This window comes from Pelecanus crispus, chromosome 4, assembly GCF_030463565.1.
Source record: "Pelecanus crispus isolate bPelCri1 chromosome 4, bPelCri1.pri, whole genome shotgun sequence".
Classification (NCBI taxonomy): domain Eukaryota; kingdom Metazoa; phylum Chordata; class Aves; order Pelecaniformes; family Pelecanidae; genus Pelecanus; species Pelecanus crispus.
The window spans coordinates 85,026,584-85,050,981 of NC_134646.1; the positions used below are offsets into that span (position 1 = coordinate 85,026,584).

General features: G+C 42.0%; 1 protein-coding gene across 2 annotated transcripts in view; it reads left to right on the forward strand.

The window, feature by feature from the left end:
• The window catches only part of ATRN (attractin), a 156,968-nt gene that overhangs the window by 26,289 nt on the left and 106,281 nt on the right, over nucleotides 1-24,398 (forward strand). For both annotated transcript variants that reach the window (XM_075708898.1, XM_075708899.1), the window contains 3 exons: nucleotides 8,816-8,899; nucleotides 12,744-12,857; nucleotides 22,511-22,639. In XM_075708898.1, the coding sequence (XP_075565013.1) occupies nucleotides 8,816-8,899; nucleotides 12,744-12,857; nucleotides 22,511-22,639 (327 nt within the window). The remainder of the gene's footprint in view (nucleotides 1-8,815; nucleotides 8,900-12,743; nucleotides 12,858-22,510; nucleotides 22,640-24,398) is intronic.

Sequence of the window (24,398 nt, forward strand, 5' to 3'; positions counted from 1 at the left end):
CAGGCTGTTGAGTTTTGGGTGATGCTGAGGCAACTCGTGTGGGGTGAAACTGTTTGCAAGGGCTCTTGGCCAAAGGTTGTAAGGATTCACTGTGTGCAAGGGAAGGAGAGGGGTTGATACATTCCTTTTTCTGCTGCAAAAGTAGATGGTTTATGATGTGTGAGCTTTATTTGCTTCTGCTCTGCACTGTTGTCTCCTCCTGCCTGACGTGAAGCAGACAGCTTACTGCTATAAACTCTGGGAGCATTTCAGGACCACCGCTGAAGGATGAGAGTTGAGTTTTTCTAGGCATTACAAACACTTGCAGCTAAATTATCTTCATTTCAAAGGACTAGGCCAAGATCCAATAAATGGATTTGTGAACAGATGGGAAAAGCATAGTGCAACTGTTAGATCAGCTTAATAGACAACTGTCGTAGCGTACACCATCTGCGTGGCCGTTGTCTCAGGTATGGGCGTTGGATAAAGGTGGGCTTCAAGGGGGCGTCACGAAGTGGCCTTTTGTCATGGTAACGTTTCTGCGTGTAATACAGGCACTGGGGAAAGTGTTTTGAACTAAAAAAAGGACTGATAATCAAGATCGGAGTTGTTGCGGTATGGAGGCAGAGATCAGTGATAATATAGGGATAGTAGAGCAAAGCCACAGAAACCTGCACTTACAAAATACTGCTTATGTGAAGACGACACTCCTGCGGTGTAATGATAATAGTAATCTCTTTTATTCTTTGTTTTCCCCAGTAAATTTGAATGAGGGGAAGAATTTGCAGTAGTCGAGGTACACAACAGTGTTTACATTTACACTGCAGCTTGGATGTTTGGTTCGGCAGAGATAAAGCTGAGGTTACGCAGTGAGCAGCGCTGTTTTGTGGTCTCTGAGATGGGGCTGGAAATAAAGGAATAGGAGGATTGACAGGGATCTAGATTTGCTGTATTTTCAGTTTGATTTAATAGCTGGAGAAACCCAGAGGCAAGAACGTCAGGTGGAGCTACAGCGCGTTTCTGGTGCGTCCAAACGCGGATGTTATTAAAAGGCAGTGTCTCTAAATGGTGGTTGTGAAACTGGTGAAATGCTGGTGTCTTTTGGGAGCCAGCACAGGTTTTGTGGTTTGGTGCTTCCCTCCCCCCCCCCCCCCCCCCCCCAGTGCTTCGGGCATGAGGAAGTGGGGTTGGAGGAGGGAAATCAGCTTTTCCTTCATTGTTTCTGTTGCCTCAGTGTTGAGGTCGGGTCATTTGGTGTCTTGTCAAATGATTTCTCCCTGGATATAATTCGCTTACTTACTGTTATAACTTTGGGGTTTGTAGGGTAAGAGAGAAAGCAAGCTTTTTCCATAAAGATGAACTGAAGTGTGTTTTTAGATTAAATGTCTTTGAAATTCCTCTCCTTCCCAGCAGGAGAGCTGGTTGGGCAAGTGAAACTTTACAGGAATAACTAGACAACCGGGAGGAGCTCCAGGTGTGGCTCAGCTTCTTTAAGCCGAGGAGGGGATGCATTTCAAGATCATCGCTGCTGCTGCAAGCAGCTGGCAGCTCCAGCGGGATAATGGCAGAGGCACCAGCCAGCCCTGAAAGAGACGACTTTGGTGGCATTCATTTTTGGTGACAGCAGAAGGACAGGAGCTGGGACAGTGTGTCAAGGTTGGGAGCCCGAGGGAGATACTGGTGGCCAACTGGAGAGGGGCAATGTTTGAAAATACTTGGTTTCTAGCTTGTTGACTTAATGATTTTTAAGACCCTAGCGGCATTTGTGCCTCCTGATCTCTCTCAGGCTGTCGACTGTCATTCAGTCTTTGGAACGCGGCAGCTTGTCAAATCAAGGCGTATCTTTCAGGAGCAAAGAGGGAATTAGCAGGTTTGCGAGCATCAGAGCTGCAGGTTGTGACTGGAACAGGAGAGGCTGCGGTGATATGTTTTACCTGCTGCAATTTCTCCGAGTACCATTTCTCAGACCTCGCTGGGCTTTTCAGATTCTGCCCTTATCTGATCAGCAGCCAGGAAATCACTTTCCATATTTTTACATATCTCACACAGAAGGGCAAAGCTAATCTGCTCCTTTGAAGAAACAGTGTTTCCCATCTCAAATTCACTGTGTCAGTCATTTTTTTCTGAGGCAAGACAGCTCCTTAGCATCAATTCAACTGTACCGTGGAAAGTGGGATGAAAGCAGAAGATATTAAGCGTAGAGGGTGATTGTCACTCTTCTCTGACCTCTTTGCCATGGTGATTGGCAGAGCGGTCCAGAGTGACCTTTGAGATACCTGATCCTCTCTGGGAGGAAAACCCTGATGCAGGCAATGCAGAAGATGGTTTTGCGAGCGCTGGAACAGTGGCATGTTGCCGTGAGAATGGCTGAAGATGCTCTTTGCTTGCAAAGCCATCAGATTTTTTAGGGATTTCATGGCTGTGCACCTCTCTGTTGCACAGTATGGCAGTAAATGGCATTACTCTGGGAATTTTGAGCTCTCGCTTTCCAAATCGAGTGTTCAGATCACCCGGGGTTGTAGCAAACTACTGGGAGGCACCTTCACTTCCACTTTGTGCAGCTCGTGGCTTGATGGGAATTGCTTGAGTGCTCTTTGCTGGAACTGTTGAGGAGTGTCCCCGTTGAGGTTGGGACATTTCTTCAGATCATGTGTCAACCTGCCACCGCCCAGGGGAGGAGGACGTGAGCTGGGTTTCTTCTTGAAGAGGGAGGTAGCACCATCCAGAAGCTCTTACCCCAGAGTTTTGGAAATTACAGGGTAGAGCTGTCTTCAAGCTGATGCAGAAATTAGCATGATAGCACCGTGGAGGAGTAACTGAAAAAGCATTAGGATGAACAAGCAGTGACTTTGCACCCTTAGTTGTAGAGTTAAGGTGATCAGATACGACACTTCTGGGGTTATGGTGGCAGCAGTGACTTTTGCATGAGTTTACTCATCTTGAGGATTCTCTTACCTCGGTTGCACTGGAGGCTTTGGACACGGGAGGGAGCGTCTCTATACACCCAGAGTAGTTCATAGTCTTTGGTTAGGTACCTATTGCTGCATAGCTTAAATCCTTATCAAACTTGATATTGCAGTAATGTCATTACCTTCATCTGTGTGAGACCTGGCACGTAATTAATTACATCTTCCCAGCTGTACCTGTGGTGTGGCACCGAGCTGGCAGAAGGGATTTAGCTGTTCTGCATTAGTAATTCATGAAATAGATTTTGTTTATCTGCTTCTCTCATCCTCTGTATCACTATTCCATGCCTATAAATTAGGGCATCTGTTTATAGCAAACCCTCGAAGGATATATCCTTTCACCTCAGTGCCTTTATTGAGAAAAGGAACAAAGCTAAATTGTTAATCAATTTACGCTAGAATGCCATTGTTCTGGTAATAGGCTGTAACAGCCCTTTCTTTATTGGCTTCAACTTCAAATTTACCCGAAACAATGGCTTTTAATTGTGGCGTGCTTGAGGCAGCCAGCAACACTTGGGAAGGAAAGGGGAGAGAGGAGGAAAACTCATTGTCTGCCCCAGTCTCTAGATTTAGCAACTTCAAAATTAGAATGAGCGACTGGGGTTGGGGTTTGTTTGGGTTTGTTTTAGTGGAAAGGCTGTGCTAAAACTCTCCAGACAATATGCTCCTAGGTCTTCTCTGGTGTTACAAGTGTCGCTGCAGTCTTACTGAAAGCAATACAAACCATTTGGAGATCCGGTGATGACCTCTTAGAGGTTAAGATTTAATATATTTTGGAAACCGGACCAGCCTGCTTACCTTTTCTGGTGAGTAATGAAGAAAAGGCAATCTGCATTTTCTCTTTTGTTGTCCTGATGAAAATAAAAATATTCAACACCTCATCGCCAGAATATAGTGTGCCTTTAATGTTGCGATGCTTTGGAAATAAGTGCCACAAAATGATTTAGTCCGAAGTTGTAAGCTACTCTTGAGTTTGTGGCTTTTTGTACTCAGCTATTAGCAAGAGGATTGCTTCAGATTTATGAGATGGTAATTAGATAACAGCTTTGAGTCTTCGCCTAGTTGCGCAGTTCACGTCTCTGTAGGAACTTTGTCAGTGTATACTAATTTGTATTTGGAAAATATACGCTGCTAGTATTACTTGTGTTATTATTAAAAACACATGGATTTATCTGGTATGTTCCAATACTCAGATTTGGCTTTTTCCCCAGGAGATGCCATTGCTCGCTGTCTGATTTTCTTGTGTTGGCGTTGTGCTTTTCGGAGGCTCCCAGAACTAGAGGGGAGTAGCTAAATACACAGAACTCTTTTATGTAAAATGTTTCTCTTTGAAGCAGGCTCTCTTTTGTGAGATCTTCATCCTTTTCATTGCTTCCCTTTTGTCTTTGTCTTACAAAAAGCTGAAATAGGCAGCACGCAAGACTGAAGCCCTTTGAATACCTGTGCTGTAGATTTAGTTCCCTAACTCCCTTTTTTCCCTTTGATTCTTAAATATTGCAGTCCACTTGAAAATCAGTGAAAAATTTACACAAGCTGCACCTAACACTGTTGCTACCTGGTAGTGTTTGAAACAAGCCTTAAGTAGCATGTATATGCACGTGAGCATACGTATATATTTTCAGATCTCAGTTTTGTAAACAGATCCTTGCAGTTGTTTTTCCACCCTGGAGGTTTTAAAGTCAATATTGTAACTTTGTAGGTGCTAAATGCCTTGCCTATGCTTTGTGTATGTTTTTCCACCTGCATGTACGTGTGTTTATGCATCATGGAGAATACTCAAGGGACCTTGCTCTTTTGTTTTCTTAGGGTGTAGCACCTGCTCCTTGCAGAGTAGTGGATGTAGTACAGAAGTGCTTCTTGTAGAGTAGCATCAGGTACTACCAAGTTAGCAAAGACAAATGCGAATCAGTACCTTTCCATGCTCTATGGGAACTGATTTTTGCATCTGAGTGATAAAATTGTAAATGTGCACAAAGCATTTAGTAGGGCAAAAGGCCTCAGAGCCTGGTGGCGTTGGTAGCAGGTTACCCAGGGGTAGGAGTCTCCAGTGTGCGCTGTGAGAGTAGTTCTAGTGCACAGCCCAGCGTATGTCATGAAAATGTCCCACGTTGAAGTAGAATCAGAGAATATTTTGGGTTGGAAGGGACCTTTAGGGATCACCCAGCCCAGCCCTGCAGTGCCAGGGACAGCTTTAACCAGAGCAGGGTGCTCAGAGCCCCGGCCAACCTGGCCTGGGATGTTCCCAGGGATGGGGCCTCCACCGCCTCTCTGGGCAACCTCTGCCAGTGCCTCACCACCCTCACTGTAAAACATTTCTTCCTTATAGCCAGTCTAAATCTATTCTTCTTTAGTTTAAAGCCATTACTCCTTGTCCTGTCACAACAGGCCTTGCTAAAAAGCTTGCCCCCCCCCTTCCTGCAGCCCCTGTCAGCGCTGCCAGGCCGCACTCAGGCCTCCCCGCAGCCCCCTCCTCTCCAGGCTGAGCACCCCCAGCCCCCCCAGCCTGGCCCCGCAGGGGAGTTACTTTGTTCCTGGAGTGTTTTTTCTCCTCGAGTTACTCATGTATTCCCTTCCGGAGCCTTTGCTCACAGAAAAAGCCAAAACATCGTGTAGGATGTGCCCCAGTTATCAGTGCCCGCCAGGACCGAAGGAGACGCCGTCACGTACAGTGCGGACAGGGCCGACTCGGAGAGGACGAGGGGTTTTGTTTGCTTTTTTTAACTAGAGCTGGGAGATCAGTTTAGCTTTCTCTATTGAATGTAAAGATAAAATTCCAGCTTCAGTTTGCTTTTAGTGCTTAGTATTTATTTCTGTCTGTCTTGGAGCACGTCTCTGTGAGAGTGTTTATAGAGTAACGCGCATCAGCTAATGCCCTGCCCGTGCCAGGCAGTACGTGGGATAAGAACATAGTTCCTATTTCTTTTGCTTTCAGAGATGTCAACTCTGATATCTTTAATATCCTGTATTTGTTCGTAATGGCAGCAGCTTTTAAAGCTTAGTAAGGAATCTGAGTGACTTACAGATAAGTATTTAACTAGTAGCTTATCAAAGGAATTTGACTTTGGTTACTTTTTTTATAACTAAGTCCCGTGTTTTGTTTTTACATTGCTGAAATATGATTAAATTATGTTGATATTGAAATGCTCCCCCCCCCCCCCCGCCCCGACATGTGACATGGCTGGGGCTACAGTACTAACAGGCGTTTGGTTTTTTTTTTCCCCCATCACTCTTGATAGTGTTTCTGTGGTGAATAATTTAGTAATTATTTCCAGAGAAAATTGTTCAAAGAGTTTTCTGAGCAGAGGCTTTTTGAGAGCTTGGCAGATTGCATAAGGTTGTTTTTAGCTTGCGAGACTTGCTCAGGTTTCCAAAGTCTGTTTACTCTTGGTTGCGTGCAAAGTGCTGTCAGTGTTGAAGCGTCGATATAGTCTGAGTCCTAGCTTTTCCACAGATCTTATTTTCAAAAGGAGGCATTTTGAGACAAAAAAGTCTAGATGTTATTGCCTGCAACTTGGAATTTGCATCTATTTTTGCAAATTCCTGGTCAGTAGATAAGTAATTTGAATTTTCAAAGATGTTGAAGCCTTAAAATATATATATATGTGTGTGTGTGTGTGTTTATTTATCTACATCTACCTGTGTCTGCATAGAAGGTACAGGTGCTTCTTGTGCTCCTGAAAATTGGGAGCTGTTTCTTCACGTGTGTAAATGTAGATCTCCTGCAGCACTTTAGTAACTGGCTTTTAAAAATCTTAAGCTAAATTTCTGAGGTTGAAAAGTAGCATAATAAATTAATATGGAGGAAGAGGAAGGTGGTTTTCAAAGTCTTTGCTTTTTGCCTTTTTAATTTGGATCAGAGGTGACCCTTAAAAGTGCTCTATGGAAGAGATTCTGGAAAACCACTTTGAGTCAGTCAAAATATTTTAAAATAAGATTAGATGATAACATTAACAGATCACTAGGAAAAGACACAGCAAAAAGTTCCAAGATACTGTTTTTGGGAACTTCTGATTTTGCTTCCTTCTCTTTTCTGCCAAATTTGATTTTGCAGAGTGTTTTTGTTTCACTGAAACTGTGTTTTAAGTAGGGTGATTTAATTTTGCCAGAAGACTGTGATTTGCTCCAGCCATGTGCTGACGATGGAGTTTATAACCTCCCTGGGTAGGAATCCTGTTCCAGGTGCCAGTAAGTGCTCTGCCAGAACGTGGTGTTTGGGCATCTTCAGATACTGCTTCCATTTGATGTCATCCTTCCCTGGTAATTTATTTTCAGCTGTTTGTTAAAACCAATCTGTAATATTTTGATTAATGCATATGAGATGGGAGTGTGTATCTGAACAGTCTGGCTCTTGGTTTTGTCTTCTGCCCATGCGTGCTCCTACCGCTCCCCGTGCTAAGGCAGAAGGTGCAGAATCTCAGTGCCTGGTTTTTGGGAGCCTCAGTGGTGTTTCAGATCTGCTGCCCCAAACTCTTGCTAGATCCATCTCCCTCAGCCTTGATGAAGCGTGATTGTCTTCTATGCTGTCCATGGTCTTTGAAGAAAGACATACCCTGTTAAAATCTATGGAAAGGAGAAGTTACAGCTGCAGCCAGTAGATTGCTACCTTCATTTTGTCTTACAGCGTGGATGTGTTTGGTTGTCACATTTTGAGTAGGACTAATGGAAATGTGAAAGCAGGTTTTGCATGGCTTTGCTCACTCTTTGCAGTACTTGTATTGATGCTCATTACAAGTAATGAGCATTACAAGTAATGAGCACGAATATCAATTTCCTTCGTACCACAACAAAGAGTTTAGCATAGCTCTGAAACCTGTTGTGAACTTTTCATCAAAACACCCTTCTGAGACTGGGGTTGCTGCTGCTTGTTTGGACATCCCTGCAAGCAGTGTCTAGACAAATGCAGTTGTCTAGAATTTGCGCTGTACAATGGTTTGCAGATGTTGACAGAAATGAGTCCTTTGGCTTTGTTCCCTTCTCTCTTTCAGTGGCATCTTGAATTTTTAATGGTTTTAAGTGCTGGCGTTCATTGAGTGTCCCGGGATGAATGATTCCAACGGTACTTTCTGCTTTTACATCCTTCTCCTGAGTCTTTTGCTACTGTCAAGTTGTCACCACCTATTTATAGGCACAGAGGGGTAGGGGTGTTCGTAGGGTGGTCCTGGCACCATCCCAGCAGTGGGGACCACTCAGCTCTTTGACTTTGATTACTTACTATGGGATGACATGGGGATGGGAACGTGCTACCAAAGGTGGGGGATGCCTGGGACTGCCATGCTCTGGAGTTGTCCTGAGCTATGCAGCCCTTGATGCATGAGGAATTAAGGTCTTGTTTTACACTAGAGCGTTATGGGGATCTGTCTTCTGTTCAGGAGGTCTTCAAGGACTTTGTGAAGGGTCACATACAGAATGGGTAAGAGGTTGCACCATGGACTTCATCTGAACTTCTTGCAAGAATTGTGTAGTTTGTATAAATAAATAGTTTAGGAGTAATTTTAGCTTTTGTGTTAGGGAATTCCTTTTGCTGGCTGTGGCTGTGTGGTATTAGTCTGTGTATTAGTCTTTGTTTGTGGAGGAAGGTCTTTTTTTTGTGTTTTTTTTTTTTCCCCCAGGGTGCTGATTTGCAGCAATACCATCAATCTGGTAGAGCAAGCTCTGTTGTTCTTTAGGGACAATCGACAGAAAGCATGTACAGAGAGTTTAACAGGAGAATCCCAATTGACTGCTTGTTTTGTGTTGTGTTGTTGTTGGTTTGTTTGTAGTGGCTCTCAAGTAAATAAAAGTCCAATGATGGATCTTCTAAATTTAGGAAATTCTTTATGAATGTTTAATACCATTGGAGACTAATGCTTGTCTTTGTTTTTTATTTACAGACTCACTGGACCTTCAGGGTATGTCACGGATGGGCCTGGAAATTACAAATACAAAACAAAATGCACCTGGCTCATTGAAGGAAGGTGAGTGTAGTAATGATTCCTTTTTTGCTATTCTTAAAACTAGGTAAGGCAACATTTAGGTGTTCTTGGTAATGAGGGTTTTTTTATGCAACTGGGCCCTCCAAACTGACTTCTGAATTTGAGGTTTGCTGTGTAAAATACCCTTTGCACTGAAACCACGTGTTAAAAATGAGAATAAATGCATCTGTGTAAATAAATAAAGAACTAAAAATTATTTAACTTTTACCTTAGCGGGCCATTCAGGTGCTTGGGATTCACTATGTATGGGACTTTTTGTCAGTATGAAAAAAAATAGAGCAAACTCTGCTAAAGCTCTTCTTCATGAAGACTCGGTTTCTGCAATGGTGCACTTCAGATGCTTATTTACTCACTAGACCATGAGGACTTCAGAGGAACCGTTGACCTCTTTTGCAAAGGTCTTCTGAAGTACAAGTAGTCCCTTAGAGCTCTTCCCCTCATTTCTCTACTCTTCCTGTATTTGATTGTTATGTTGCTTGTAGTGATTTCTTGCAGAGATTTTAGGAGTAGCCTATTCAGTTCATATCCTCTGACTGTCATCTGATTGATGGTACAAGCAGTTCAGAGCATCTGACTTGTTGAAATATGTTTTTCATAGTACCAGGCTGACAGCAGGACTATAAAATCAATTTGTATAGTCTCTAAGACTTTGCATGGTCAGTTATGATGCTGTGTGGTAACAGCTATGCGTTAAGTCATGTTCCACACTGTTCCCTGAATTTGTAAGTAGAGAGGTTTGTGAGTAGGAACAAGTCACGTGAGAGCGTGGATGATGTAACTTGCATTGAATGCCCGTAAGCTCAAGTCTTTTGGCACCTTGGAGGATCAGAACTTACTAAAAGCCCAGGGTACGCTTCTTTTCTTTAGTCTTCTCTCTCTGTTTGGGAGGTCTGATGGGTGGGGAGCAATTGGTGTTCACTTCAACTACTTCAGACACTTACTTTGGGTGAGTAACTTAATATCCTGGGAGCTTAGGTATTTCAAAGGTAAGGGCTAAGCTGTTCCAGAGAGCCATCCAGAACACTGAAATTGGGAACCTACCACTCATTATTAATTATATAAGGAGCCCAGTACTTTGATGTGGTTAAGATCAAAAGTTAGATGCTGTAAGTGGCAACACCTCTTAATTTTTGTAGGTAATAAAAATACAACTGCAGACAGTTTGGAATTACAAATAATTTAAAAATGTTTTGCAAGAATGTTATTACAGACAAACCAGCCTCAGCAATTCCAGTACAGCCAGCTTAACCCTCATAACTTCTTTTTCTAAAGGACAGCGTGACTCGCGTTTGTATCAGAAGTGCTGCTCATGGGTCCCTGATAATGTCACCATAACTGTTCCTTCAGCCTTCTTTTGCTTGTGTTGAGGGGCTTCCTAGAGGACTATCACTTCATGGGGTTTGAAGTGAGATCTTACTTGCTGTAAAGAGGTGTACAAAAATGTTCCTCCTGCTTCCGTATTTCCTTTTCCCGCTTCTGATTGTTTGTACCCTGCTGTCAGAGGATGGTGGTAAACAGAAGGGAGATAATCACGCTGATTAAAACAGCTGAAATATGCACCCTTGTGAAAATAGCCCAAGCTCTCTGCCAAATGTGAAATTCCCAGAGAGATCTGGACTTGGAAAAGAGCATCTGCAAGGCACATTCTGCTGAATGCCCTCACCTCGTTGCTAGCATGCCGGTATGCGGAGGGCTTTTGAGGTTAGCAAGTAAAGGTACAATCCAAATGTGCAATTGAAGACGCTAGATAAATTCAGATGTAAAAATAAGCCATCTGTATCTTACTGTACTCATTTCCTTTTTTTCACTCTTCCTGACTCTTCTTGGCTGGTGTCTGTGCTGCATCCTCATCCTGGGGGTCTCCTCTTCATTTTTCCCCAGGAGCACAAGGCAAGGCAGATGAGATCCAGCCAGCCTGAGGATCCCATCTGAGGCAGAACCTGTAGCCATGTGGCTTGCGGTTCTGCAAATGAATGCTGTCTGGTAATGAGTCGTTAGCTGTAGCAAAGATAATCTCTTTCTTTTTGTTCTTGGTCTAAAGCTTTTATTGATTAAGTATTTCTTTCTGCTCTACAGCTGTCAGACCGTTAAAATAGAAGCAAACCCCCTACAATTTCATAGGCTGCTCAGTTTTGAAACGATGAGCACTCTTTGTACCTTTTCGTTAAGCAAGACATTATCCTTGAGTTACACCTGCTGGTCTTTTTCCAAAGGCCTGGAGTAGATCATTGTGCCTATCAAAAAATATTTTTTTGCAGAATAACTCCCTAAAGAATTCCCCTTCTGTGGGAAGGAAGGGCTCTATGGCAAGCTGACATTTTATTAATTTATTTGATTAGGATGAACAAGGATTTCAGCTGAACCCAAGGGCAGTGCTGTTGAAGAGATCCTAATCACTTGCATCTGTCCTTTCAAAAGCTACAGCTGTGGGTAGGAAAAAGCTGTGCTGCTATAGATTCACTCTTTTTATGTCAGGGTCCAAGCACAATGCTAGTGGTGTTTTCACCCTCCTCGAGCTGAGCCCTAAATGAGATATCTGCTGTGGCTTCTGTGTGATTCTCTTCGATGTGTCTTTGCATATTAGCCATGAAACTAATGGCATCTAAATGTATATTACTTGGTTATGGCTTAGTGGGCATCTTTTGTGTAGGGAGTGAAAGAAACGCTCATGCGTTTTGGTGTCTGAACTGCTGTTTCCATCCACACATCAACTAAATAAAACCTTTTTCCTGCTGATACACCTCAGAAGATCAGGCTCCTTGATTGGTCTTGTCTTGATTTAGTAGGTCAGCATTGTAGACTCTTCTTGACTGGTGGTGTTAACCTCGGGGTGTGCTGGGCCAGCTGCATTCAGGTGAAAGGTAGCAAGTTTCTTCCCAGGATTTCCAGCTGGTTCATTCTCAGCTGGTCCCAGTATTTTTTGTAACACATCTCCAGAAGAAGGTCAAGCAACCTGGTTAGCATTTGTAAGGAATGAGGGGCAGTGAGTGGTTACTGCATCTTGACAGTCCAAGTAATAACCAAAGACCTTCCTTTTGGTAAAAGGTAAAGCCCCAGGGCCTGCCGTTCTGTAGAAGACGGGTCTCCTCTGCATTCTCTTAACCTGTTTTCTCCAGCTCCCAGAAGGTGGTGAGCAAGACTGAGAAGTTCTTTAATGATCATCCATTGAGGCATATTTCCAGTTTCCAGTTTGGAGAGGCTTCCCTCAGAAGGGCACAAATAATAAAATGATGAAAGAAGATTTTCTGCCAGCTTCTGGGCCATGGTAATCAAATCAATCTGCAGAAAATCCCTTGAACAAGAAAAATAGCTCTGGTTAGCTCCCTGATGGTGGCTGTGATTCTTCATAGAATCATGGAATCATTTAGGTTGGAAAAGACCTTTAAGATCATTGAGTTCAACCGTAAACCTAATACTGCCAAGTCCACCACTAAACCATGTCCCTAAGTGCCACATCTAGATGTGAGTGTATTGTCCATGTAGATTTTCCATGCTTACCCCTGCAAAGCCCTGTCATTAGGGGAGTCAGTACTGGTAAAGAGCAGAGGGTTGGCAGTGCCTGCTCTTCAATTTCTGCTGTTGGTGGTGGGGAAAAGTTTAAGGACACAGTTTTTCTGACCATAAAGAATCTGTTGCTTAACACCAGGGGAGCATTCACACCAAAAACGAAAGCCACAGCATGTTTGATGCATCTACAGTTACACTAGGTCACTCAGTTTTAGTCTTGTTTAGGAGAGGAGCTTCACACTGGAGGAGTTTGTTGGAGGGACTTTGCCTTGTGTGTCGAGTGGCTAATTACAAGTCTTCTGTTTATTTATTTTTACAGGCCAAACACAATCCTCCGGCTTCGATTCAGTCACTTTGCCACAGAGTGCAGTTGGGACCACTTGTATGTCTATGATGGAGATTCAATTTACGCTCCCTTACTGGCAGCTTTTAGGTAAGTTCCCCTTGGTAAGAATCTAACTGTACGCAGTGGTATTTCTTTAACTTGGAGCCTGAATCAACTGTGGCTTCTAGCGGTATAAATATGTTCCAGTAATCTAAATATATAATACTGCAAATACGGCACATATAGCGAGTGCCCTTTTGTGCAGTCATCGTCAGCATAAACAATTAAGGGGTTGTTTTTGCTTTTACAATGAACAAATCATGTTATTACACTGTAGCATGTAAGTATTATGTTTTCATTTCCAAATCCTGATTATTTGAGAGACAAAAAAATTATTGTCATCTGGTTGAGCTTGAGATGATTTGGTATTAAAGTAGAAAACTGCCCCGTTTATCAGGTTTGAACATGACTTAAGTTTAACTCATAGTAAGTCAATGCTGGCAGAAGGGAAAAGTCAATTAATCAATTGCCAATTATTGCAGACATACAGGTCTCGTAGAGCTATGTATATCCTTATGTACCTTAAACTTAAATTTTTAAACTCTTTGGAACATGTTCAGAAACAACACTGATGGGTCAGACAACCTTGTAAAAACACGTGTAAAAATATCTGTTCTTCTGATGGATGACTGGTATTTGGCTCATCTGTCTGTGGTGAGAGACCAATTTGTGGATGCTGGTTAACAGTCGACATTTCACGAAGAGACCTAAATATAACTTGTGCATTTATGTACTTTAGTCTTGCAGTGACAAGCACCACCTTATGTTTTCTATTCTTTTAGCTGAAATTAGAAAAATAATCCCAAGTTGCGTATGGAAAAACTAATGGTTCCCTTTGGACTCTGCTTGTTCCAAGTGGCTGATTAACTATTTCCAGAATTAACCTTCTGCTGTGGTTCCTTTCGTTTGTGAAATGAAGTTCTAAAAATACTTCATGTTTGTTCTAAAAATCCTTGTAATCTCTATGAGAGAAGATCAGCACAGGAACAAAAAGTTGATTATAAAAAATGAAAAACACATGGGGTTTTTTTTGGAATTCAACTGAAAGCGCAGAGTTGTTTTGTAGTGAAAGAATGCTTTCTGTAAACCTTCAGACTAACCTGAGGTCAAAACAGGACACACAAATGAATTATTATGTTATTCTCACTGCATCTGAAGAAGAAGAAACCTTCTCTCTTCTGAGAACCTCCAAAAACCTGGAAGTGCAACCTGGAAGCACTCTCCTGGTATCACGCACTGAATTGATATGCAGGAAGAGGAAGAAATGTCATCTTGACTCATAGTCATTTTGCTCTAATCGAACCAATTCTTAATACGCTGTTGAAAAGGTGAAATGATCATGATTTGTGCCTGCAGTTTCTTGTGTGTTTTCCAAAAATTAATAGCTTTTTAAATTGAGGCTATAAGTAGTTCACAGCATTAACAATTACGGTTCAGACTTTAAAATGATCTGTAAATCACTAGGAAGCCTGTGCCTGAGGGCAAGCAAGCGTGAGCCTAATACAATAACATTTTTGAGGTAGGAAAAAAATTCAATTATTTTTCTTAATTGCTTCTTTAGATGACATTTGAATTTCATCTTCATTAGTAGTGAGCTGTGTTGTTTGGTAAACCAAGTTCAGGAAATAGCAGATGCTTCTCATTTTGATGAAGTGCAAAAAAGCATGTGTTGAAAAATACCTTTCTCTGATACAAAAATAAATGCACTAGAATTTTTCAAAAGCAGTGTTCAGATTTTATCTCTTTTCTTGGCTTATGTTAAATTTTAATATTAACCATAGCTATATTTCACTCTTAACTATTTTTGCACCCTGCTAAAGAGATTTGCAAGATTGAGCTTTGGACAGTTGGATGCTGTAAACTTTCGGAGTTTGTTGATAAACACTGTAAATTCCTTCCTCTTTAAAGCTCAGTTTTTGTTACCTCCCTGGCTTTTTACGGCAGTTACCTGAGCCTGCACTTCCTTCACTGCTCTGATCTTGTTTTCTTGACCTTCTGATGCTTGCTTGTGTTTGTTCGCAATACGGTATTTACCCTGAACATCTTGGAAATCCTCAACACTGCACTACAGAGAAACTTTAAATTGATTAATCAGTTTTTAACTATGATAAATGTTTGCATAATGCTTGCAAACTTTTTTTTTTTTACACAGGGCAAGTGTCTGCATAAACTGTTTACTAAACTTCTGGTAGTCTGAGTGTCCCCAGGGCCATTGGGTCCTGTACATTAAGTTTTTTTTCAGTTAAGCAGGGTTAAAAATATCTTTGCTGGTTTATATTTGTGATCATAGGCAACATGAGACTGTATAAATGTGCTGCTTCAAAAATGCAATAAAAGGATGTGGAGTAAACAGAAATCCGGTGTGTTCATCTGCACAGAACGGAGAAATCTGAAGCAGATAAACTACACTCCTCATCCGTGAACTTTGTTGGTTGTGTTTTTAACTTTACTCCATGTTAAACATTTACTGGAACTGCTTTTGCACCTTTATTTTCATTTTGCGCTGGTCGGCGGGCGGTGTTTTCCTCTTCAAAAACAATCATTCCTTTGCAAGACCTTTGGCCATGGCTCTGCGCTTGGTGCTGGGGGTGAGACCACTCAGAAGCGCCTTGCGGTTGCCATCAGGTGCCCGATGGACGGTCGCGGTGGCAGCGGCTGCCCCACGGTCACTTGCTGAGCTGGCTGCTCGGCGGTGCCTCCACGTGAGCTCTCCCACCCTCAGAAAACAGGAGCAGCTCCCCTTCCTTTCGGTACTTGCAGGTGAATGTGGCACTTGTACACCCAAACTTGAGCCTAGGCACAGAATGTGGGGCGAGTTTGGTTGGAACGGATCCCGGTCTGATCCGTCACTCAAAGCAAGGCCAGCTTCCGAGTGGGATCAGGCCCTTGCTCAAGACCTTGCCCAGTCAAGTTGTGAATTTCTCTTAAGGATGGAGTTCTCGCTGATCCTCTGGGCCAGTGGTCCAGCACTTGACCGCCCTCATGGTTTTTTAAAAAAAAGAAAAATCTTACACTAATATCTAATCAAACTACCTTTGCTGCAGCTTGTGTCTGTTGCTTCATGTCCTTTTTCTGTGCATGTGCCTGGTGCTGTCTCCTCTGTAATCTCTCCTTAGGTTGTCAAAGGCAGCAATTAGATTTCTCCCCATCTTCAGTCATCTCTCCTCCAGGCTAAACAAACCTCGCTCCTTCCGCCTCTCCTCGTACATCGTATGGTTGTCCCCGTTCTATTTTTTTCCTTCTAGTCCCTCAATTATTTGCCAGAAATCGTAATGCACATTGCTGCCATGGGCACACGCAAAGGCTCGCTCTTTCTTCTGCTTTATCCTCAGTGCCCTTCCTGAACTAACCTGCAAACCTTGCTACCCCTCACCATCGACTTGTCTTACATTGCTTAGAGCAAACGATCAGCTGATAACAGCAGGGGGTTTGCTAACAAGGATTAATTACACTGGGAAAGGCACAAACCATCTTGAGTCAGTACTATTTGTGTTACAAGAGTGTCCAGAGGAGCTAATCAGCTTAGAGCTGATGTGATACAGACTTGTAGGAAGAAGCGGTCCTTGCCTCCGGCGCATACAGGCAGAGGACGAACTGTGGGTGTACGTGCTCTGCGTAAAGGTTGCCCGGAGAGGTGGTAGGTGCCCCATCCCTGGAAACGTTCAAGGTCATGTTGGATGGGGCTTTGGGCAATGTGATCGAGTTGAAGATGTCCCTGCTCATTGCAGGGGGGTTGGACTAGATGACCTTTAAAGGTCCCTTCCCACCCAACCCATGCTATGGTTCTATGAGAGAAGGCGAAGGGACTGTTTAACGCGTAAGTTTGATTGCTCTGTTTGCTTCAAAGCATGCGTTGGGTGACCTTCGCTCGCGAGCGCAACCAGGTTTTTTTGCCTCTTGATGTTCTCACCCTTCTCTGATGGAGCTGGCACTCAGCACATTATCAGCCAGCACCTCCCAAATCAGTTTTTATTCTGCATCCAGATAGGGGATATATTATATATATAGGGGATATATGCACTGGACTGTGTTGCAGTATGGTCGTCATGCACGTACTCAGTTCACGGAGCCGTCCAGTTGACTTTTTGTTCTAGCAGCCAGTTGTCCAAGTATTTATTATTTTGCTCTATTTGTTTTCTTTGGATCCACGATAACTTTTAGAGTATTGATTAAAAATAAATCAGTATAAGGTGAGGAGCAAGTGTATTTGGGATTTTGCTAGAAACGTACCTGCTGGATGATGTTGCCTTGTTTACATTTACTCGTGAGCCTGTCAGTGAGCCGACTGATCCTTTGGATGCGTGAAGTGATTAATCACAATGTCTTTGTGGTAGAAAGTCAGATTTCATAGAGAAATGTAAATGCATTGTATCAAAATTGCTTTTGTTCACTAAACCTGTAATCCCCTCTAAAAACATCAAATCAATTTGACAAGATGGACAAAGAGAGTTTCTGTTTTAGAGAAAAGAACTTTGAAAGGATAAATCCTCTGAGTTAAATCAACGCCTGTAAAAGAAGTTTAGAGCAGAAAGTTTCTTCAGCTCTTCACTTTCTCGGTTCTTTTGTCTTAAACTGTTTCTGATGGACTGAAGGATAAGATTTTGATTCCCCCCCGCCCCTTATTCAAATATACTGAGCTTCACAGGTATTAAACAGGCAACACACTTTAGTTTTTTAAAAAATGAAAAGGCATTTGCACCATGGCTGATAGCATGGGCTGTCTCTCCTGAACTAGATACTAAAACAATTTAATTTTTAAAGTTGTTCTTCACTGTAAAGGCAAAAAAGGTGTTATTTCTTTTGAGGCTTTTCAGTCCCTGTTCTCTTGAAATACGGCTTTTACAGTCACGCTCGCCATGTGACTTAATCATTAAAAATTACTGAATGGCTCATGAGACACATTTTAATACGTTTATGGTTTCTCCTTGTTCTACTGGCTCTGGAAGGAAAAGCATCGTGTAAGAACTGAAGAGGTTTTTGGGGCAAGCCCCCGTGGTCCAGAGGGCTCTGCGGGCCAGCAGGCTTACCCTGTGCTGGTGGTGCAACGAGGGAAGATGGTTTCAAGAAAAATTGTACACTGGGGTGTTGCCAGCTCTCAAAAAATAATTTTTTTTTTAATTTATTTTTATAAGTGTCATTGAAAAGGCTTTGTTTCCTTAAAAGTCCGTGTTTGGGAGTCATCTTGCTACACAAGAATCTTAGCTTTTCCTTTAAGAAAATCAATTTGAGATGTCTCCTCATTTTCACCCCTCCTCTTGTGTTTTTTTGGCATTGATTTATTTTTAGTCTCTTGTCATTTCTATTTTTGGTTGGTTGGTTTGGTTTTTTTTAGTCTTACTCTTGTGAGTACGGTGATGTGCACAGACTGGTTTTTAATAAGGGAGAAATGGTGTCATTTTATATACGTGTGTGTCCGGATGGGTCAAAGTATTTAAAAATTAGGAGAAGAGAATGGTTTCTCATTACATTTCGATAGATTGAGAATCCAATATACTACCAGTGTTTTGGTATCACCTTTATCATTTCACTTCTCTGATCTGTACTCTGTATTTTCTCCCTTCCCTTTCATGGCTCCCATCTTCTTCCTTTTTTGACTATTTTCTGCTCAGTAGCATCTTACGCTTTTGATCTCTGCCACGCTGGCAGGTTGTGTCTCAGGAGAAAGTGATGAATACGCCATCACCGTGACGCTTGCATAGCAAATCAAGGAAAAGTAATAGAGCAGATGCCCTCCTTTTTAAATAATTCCCTTTTTTCTCTGGCGTAGCGGAGGGAGCAAGGCAGGCGGTGTGTGCAGGGCGATAGAGAAGTCGGGTCTCCTGGATGCTGTTTCTCACTCTGCCACTGACTCTACAAATCCAGCGCGTGGAAAATAGAAGTTGTTGCAGGGCAAACCAGAGGTTTACCTTTCAACGCCTAAGAAATAGTGTCATTGGACAGCTTAGCTGAGTAGGAGTATTTATTTGCTTTGGAGTAGTGATGATTGCAAAATGTTTTGAAACCTGGTAAAAAGAAACAGAAGTGGTACGTTGTGAAATAGGTTAATCTTGGCCAGAGTCGAGTCTCTGGGAGATTCTGGATTGTAGTTTAAAGGAAGTTTTGCATAATCCTTTATCATTCTGATTCTGCCTGTTGGGGTTTTTTCCCATGGCAAATAATGTAAATTCTGTTTGTGCTGGTTTATTCAAAATGATACTGTGCACACACTAATTTATTCACGGTTTTCGGTTCTCGAGGTTTGACCTTTCAAGGGCCTTACTGTTGTTTTGTGTTCTCTTCAGGGCTTTCTCTGAACGAAATTGCAATCTGTGTTAGGTTTCATGAGGCTGTTTTAGACTTGTGTAGGTGGAACAACGTCCTCTTTAGTATCTTTACATATGAATCATCAGAAAAAGATGGAAGGAAAGGAGCAAGCGGGAGATGTGGTGAGAGCATCGGCTACGGAGGTACCTGTGGTCTTCCCAAATAAATCCCCAAATTGAGATTTCTAGGAGAAAACAAATAATTGTCCTGTGCTAGTCCTTTTATTAGGAAAGGTTATCGGGGGCGGATTTTATCTTCTCTCACAATCGCTGTTCACTCTGTACTTTTTATTCTTTGCTGCCGTTGTTCTCCCTGCTCCAGGGCTTTCCAGTTAGATTGCCCTGTAATATCAGTGATAAGTGTTGCAAGAATAAGACCCAAGAAGAATAAATCAGAACAAAGGAATTTTCTCTTGTCCCTGAGCTGTAGTTTGCCCTACCCTGTATTCAGATGTCTGTTTTCCTGTGGTGGAGACATACCGTCCTACAGTTTGCCTTACGAAGGAAAACTATGAAGCAAATAGCAAGGAGAAGTTTATTAGACTTTTTGTTCTTCGATGTTTCGGGAGACGGTCTTTTGGGAGAGATCATCTTCAGATCAGAAGTCTCCAATTCTAGAATGAAACAGGCACTTCTTACAGAGAAAAAGGCAGTGAATTTTGCCTTTTAATACTGTATCCTTGAGATCTGAAAGAAGAAAAGATAATTGGCTTTCTCACAAGGAAATATTTATTGAGCTACATATATCTGCAAATGTGCTGGAGTTGTTTAGCCAAAACATGGGATCAGGTTACTGTGTTTTTATGGTGTGTTGCTAAAATGAAGGATATCTTTTTGTCCACAGTAAGACTTCTTGTGCGGGAAGGGCTGTTGTACAGTTTGCAGATTTACCCCGCCGTAGGTAACACGTTCATCTGTTACTCTTGGTGCAAGCACCCCCAACATCTATAGCAAAAGCTTTTGGAAGGGATCACTGGGTGTCTGCGTTCTTCTTCGAGCATGCCATGGTATTGTATCGCGGGGACAGAAAAATTCAGGTCACCAAAAAGCGCGTTACAGGCGACGTGAATGGGTTGCTGTGGATAGCTGTGAGTGTTTCCCTCGGGTGTAGAAACTCATTTTACCCTGTCCTAGGGAGCTGTCTTCAAATGCATTTGCTTTCTGATCTGAAAAGAGGAAAAGTAAAGTTCTTTTCAGGGGGAAAGATTCTTTTTGTAGTTGCTTTTTAGTCAGTGGTGCCCTCGGATATTCAGAAGTCTCAGGGCACGAAACCAGGCTCGGCTGCTTTCGGATCCCTGCCCGACACGCTCTGCTCTGGGCTTTGGAGTCTCTGCTTGTCAAAAAGCTTCGACTTAGCCTTTGAAAATAAGACGGAGGCTGGGGGAAAGACGGTTCTCTACAAGAAAGTAACAGCTGACTATGAATGGGGGGGGTAGACAATGTGCTTTGCTTAGATAAAGGCTTTTAAAAAAATAAATTCAATAGACTTTAAATTTATGCTTCCTCTGATGTCTTTTTGTATGAGGGAGGAATTGACTTCTTTGTTTTGTTGTTGTTAGGCTTCTGTTAAAAGAAGACTAAACGTTCTCTTTCAGATATGAGCTACTTTGTGCAATAGGTAAATAGGTAGTAGTTACTCTTTTCAAGAGACATTTAGTCTCTTCCAGCTTACTCCAGGTATTTTGGCAGATCATTATATAAATCTGTGCTGTGTCCAGTCTCAACTACTGTAAATAGTCTTGCCCACCATCCTCCCTCCTCTCCACCACCCCTGGAAAACTAAAACAGAACCTGGAAGGGTGTAGAGAAACAGCCAGAGGTGACCAGAAGTGTGAAGCAATGAATGAGGTGGGAATAGGGAGCATGACAGCCTTTTAGGATGGAAAAGACAACAAATGTGAATGTGATGAGTTGGATGGAACTTTATGAAAGAGTGGATAGCAGGAAGGTGGTGAGTAAGGGTGATTTGTACTTATTTCTCATAGAGGAAAAACCCAAGAGGCATCGGTGGGTGATCAGGCAGCAGATGTAAAGCGAGCGTAGGAAGTCCTTTCTCTGCCATTGCAGAGTTAGTTGACTTCCCTGCTGCAGATTTTCCAGGTGAAAAGGGTATAAAAGGTTGAGAAAGGAATTGGATAGAAGCATGGATGAATGCTTTATTTAAATGTGCAGACTTGGGTGCATTCTCCAGGTCAAAGCACCTGAACTGCGGGTTTCTGGAAGCTGGATAACACATCGCCAAAATGCTCCGTACTTGCTTTATTTGTCACAGTCTTTCCCAAGCACTTAGAATCATCGAATTGTTTAGGTTGGAAAAGACCTTGAAGATCATCAAGTCCAACCATTAACCTAACATTACCAAGTCAACGCTAAACCAATCAAGGGTAGACTAGACTAAACCATGTCCCAAAGTGCCACATCTGCCTGTTTTTTGAACACTTCCAGGGATGAGGACTCCACCACCTCTCTGGGCAGCCTGGTCCAATGTTTGACTACCCTTTCCGTGAAGAAATTTTTCCTAATATCCAACCTAAACCTCCCCTGGTGCAGCTTGAGGCCATTTCCTCTCGTCCTATCGCTAACTACGTGGGCTTGCTGTAGCCCAGAGTAAGGAGGTAATACTGGGCTCCGCAGACCTTTAGTTTGGCTTGGTACAGCAGGTTTTATGCTTTTGGAACACAACTAATTTCTGTTTTCAAATGTGCCACCTTGTTTTAGGAATGGATCCCGTTTAAATCATGGCAGAATAATAAGGGAGGGAAAGTAGGTTTTTGGTAAGAATAACTGGAATTCTAGACAGCTTCAGGTTTACTCAGTTAAACACTTTTAATACACATTTATATTTCAGAAGAGCCAAGTTGATTACTTCAGGGTTTTCTATTTGCATTCCTTTCTGCAGCCATTCCTTCTTGTAGACCAAAGTCATGCATGTTGAGGGCAGCAGTAATGCTACTCTCGATAGCCTCTATATCTGAATTTGTCTGCACTCCTTGGTCAGTAATGTCGTCACTGTATTGCAGATAATTAAGCCAAGCAAGAGGGCTTCATAAACTGGTCCCTGAAGAATGTGGTTTTATCTTTCTGAGAGGGTCTTGAGGGTTCTTATGCCTTTGAGAATGGGGTTGTTTTGAGGGTTGGTTGGGTATGCATGCTCGCAATGTCGAGACATTTCCTTTTGAATATTTAAGGAGTTCTGTTGAAAAAAAACCTATCTGATAACACTGTCCTATGAGAATGATTGTTACTTTACACAAATTCATTATACTTCAGAGAGATGCAAATAAGTACCTTGAGTTTCAATTGTTTTATTAATACTGATGCATTTACTATTGTTGCTTTGCTCCCTTTTATTTCATGTCTAACATTGGTTTTGGCTTTTTTTTTTTTTTTCTTTTCCAGTGGTCTTATTGTTCCTGAGAAAGAAAGCAATGAAACAGTACCAGAAGTGGTAGCTACTTCTGGATATGCTCTTCTGCATTTCTTCAGTGATGCTGCCTATAATTTAACAGGGTTTAACATCACATATAAGTAAGTAGTACCACTCCAAAGTGATGTTGCAGGTTGAGCAAAAGGAGGTTTCCTCTTTTCTCTGTTTTGTCTTGAAATAAGCAATTGCGATTGAAACATGTAATTATGAGTAGATACTTGAATTTAGATTTTTATCTTTATTATACCCTTGCAACGGCTAATAACTGTAATGTGCTCAGCATTAACTTCAGTTGTCAATTGGAAGCGTGGGCAAATGTTTGCTCAAAAAGACATCATATTATTTGTTTTATGTTATTAGACTTATTTGATCATATTCAGTCAACCAGAATTGATGCATTTTGTGCATGCATGTGCTCTTAGGCATTCCACAGAGATGCTTCTGCGCGAACATGCTTTTGCATAAGCAGACATGTTTCACTTGGGACACTGGACTGTACCTGCTGTTCAGAATCCTCAGGCAGTTTTCTTTGGGATGCTCTTTCTTACTCAGTCCTGGGATCAAATTGCTTAATCTGGCTCCTTTTTAGTCTGGAATTGTTTTGTTATGTTCTTTGGTTCATATTTTAAATATTGTAGGTGGGTGCTTTCTCTTCGCTAACATATATTTAGTCCTCATTGGTAAGCTTTTTAAAAATAATTCTAGGGTACTCCCTAATTCATCTACTGCTTTTAGAAAGGTTTTGTTTGGAAGTAAATGATCTCTGTGGACATACTAGCAGAGATCGAATTTCTTGCTTCTGGTGGGGATCACGGGCTTTGAATTTTTTGCTCCTACAGGTACAAATTATGTTTGTGCTGCACTGGGAGATTAATTTGGGTGTAATTTGCAGAAGTTCTTACCTCTCTGAAAAAAATCAGCTGTAAAATCCTTGGTCATAACTGACTTTTTGCTAAACTGCAAGTTTTCCTTAAAATAATGTGCTTAGTTTTTCACTACTAGTCTTGGTGCTTTCATCCTTATTAAGCACATAAATATCCAGTGGATTCTTTGAAAAATGTGGGGCATCCAACACCCCTTGAAAGCTCCAGAAGAAAATGAGAAGCCTTTGCAAAGTTACTTGAAACACAGCAGCTGAAGCAGTAGCATTTTCAAAGTCTGGTTGATTCCATAAACCATGACACCATCTACTGCCAGCTGTTGGTATTGTGCTATTGCAATACGACGGAGGCGTTCTCTTAAAGAATAACCTGCCTTTTTGAAGTTCCTTTAAGATATGTTCATAATTCTTTAACTCTTCACTTTCTTGGTTGTTTCAATTTTCAAGTACTGTTTTGTGTTTTGTTTCTTCTATGTGTTCTGCTTGTTAGGTTTCCTCGTAACCTTTTTGCAGAGAGTAGATAAAAGGGTGCATTTATTTCTTTTCAGTTTCACAGTCTTTATGGTTACTACTGGGCATATGCACTCAACAAACACTTGTGAAATTATGGTCTTGGAGCTGGTGACTCCATGTCATTAGAGCATGACAGTGAGAATATTGGGTAGTAGTCCCCATCTGTGAGTTATACTGGTTGATACACTGGCAAAAACTGGAATTTGGAAATGAATAGGGTCTCTGAATTTGGATCTTCACCAAGGATGTATCTGGTTTTGCCTCAGCTACATTGCAGATATTATAAAATCAGAAATGATTCAAAGCAGGCACAGCTTTGGCTTGGGATTCATCTCAAGCGTGTTCCCTTGGTAAGCAGATCCCAGAATAGCACTTAATTGTGAGTAACTTAAGTATAAATTGCACAGACACCACAAAAGCCTTAAGCGCTGATTAAATTCTTCACTGACTGTGAGGCGTTTTAAGGC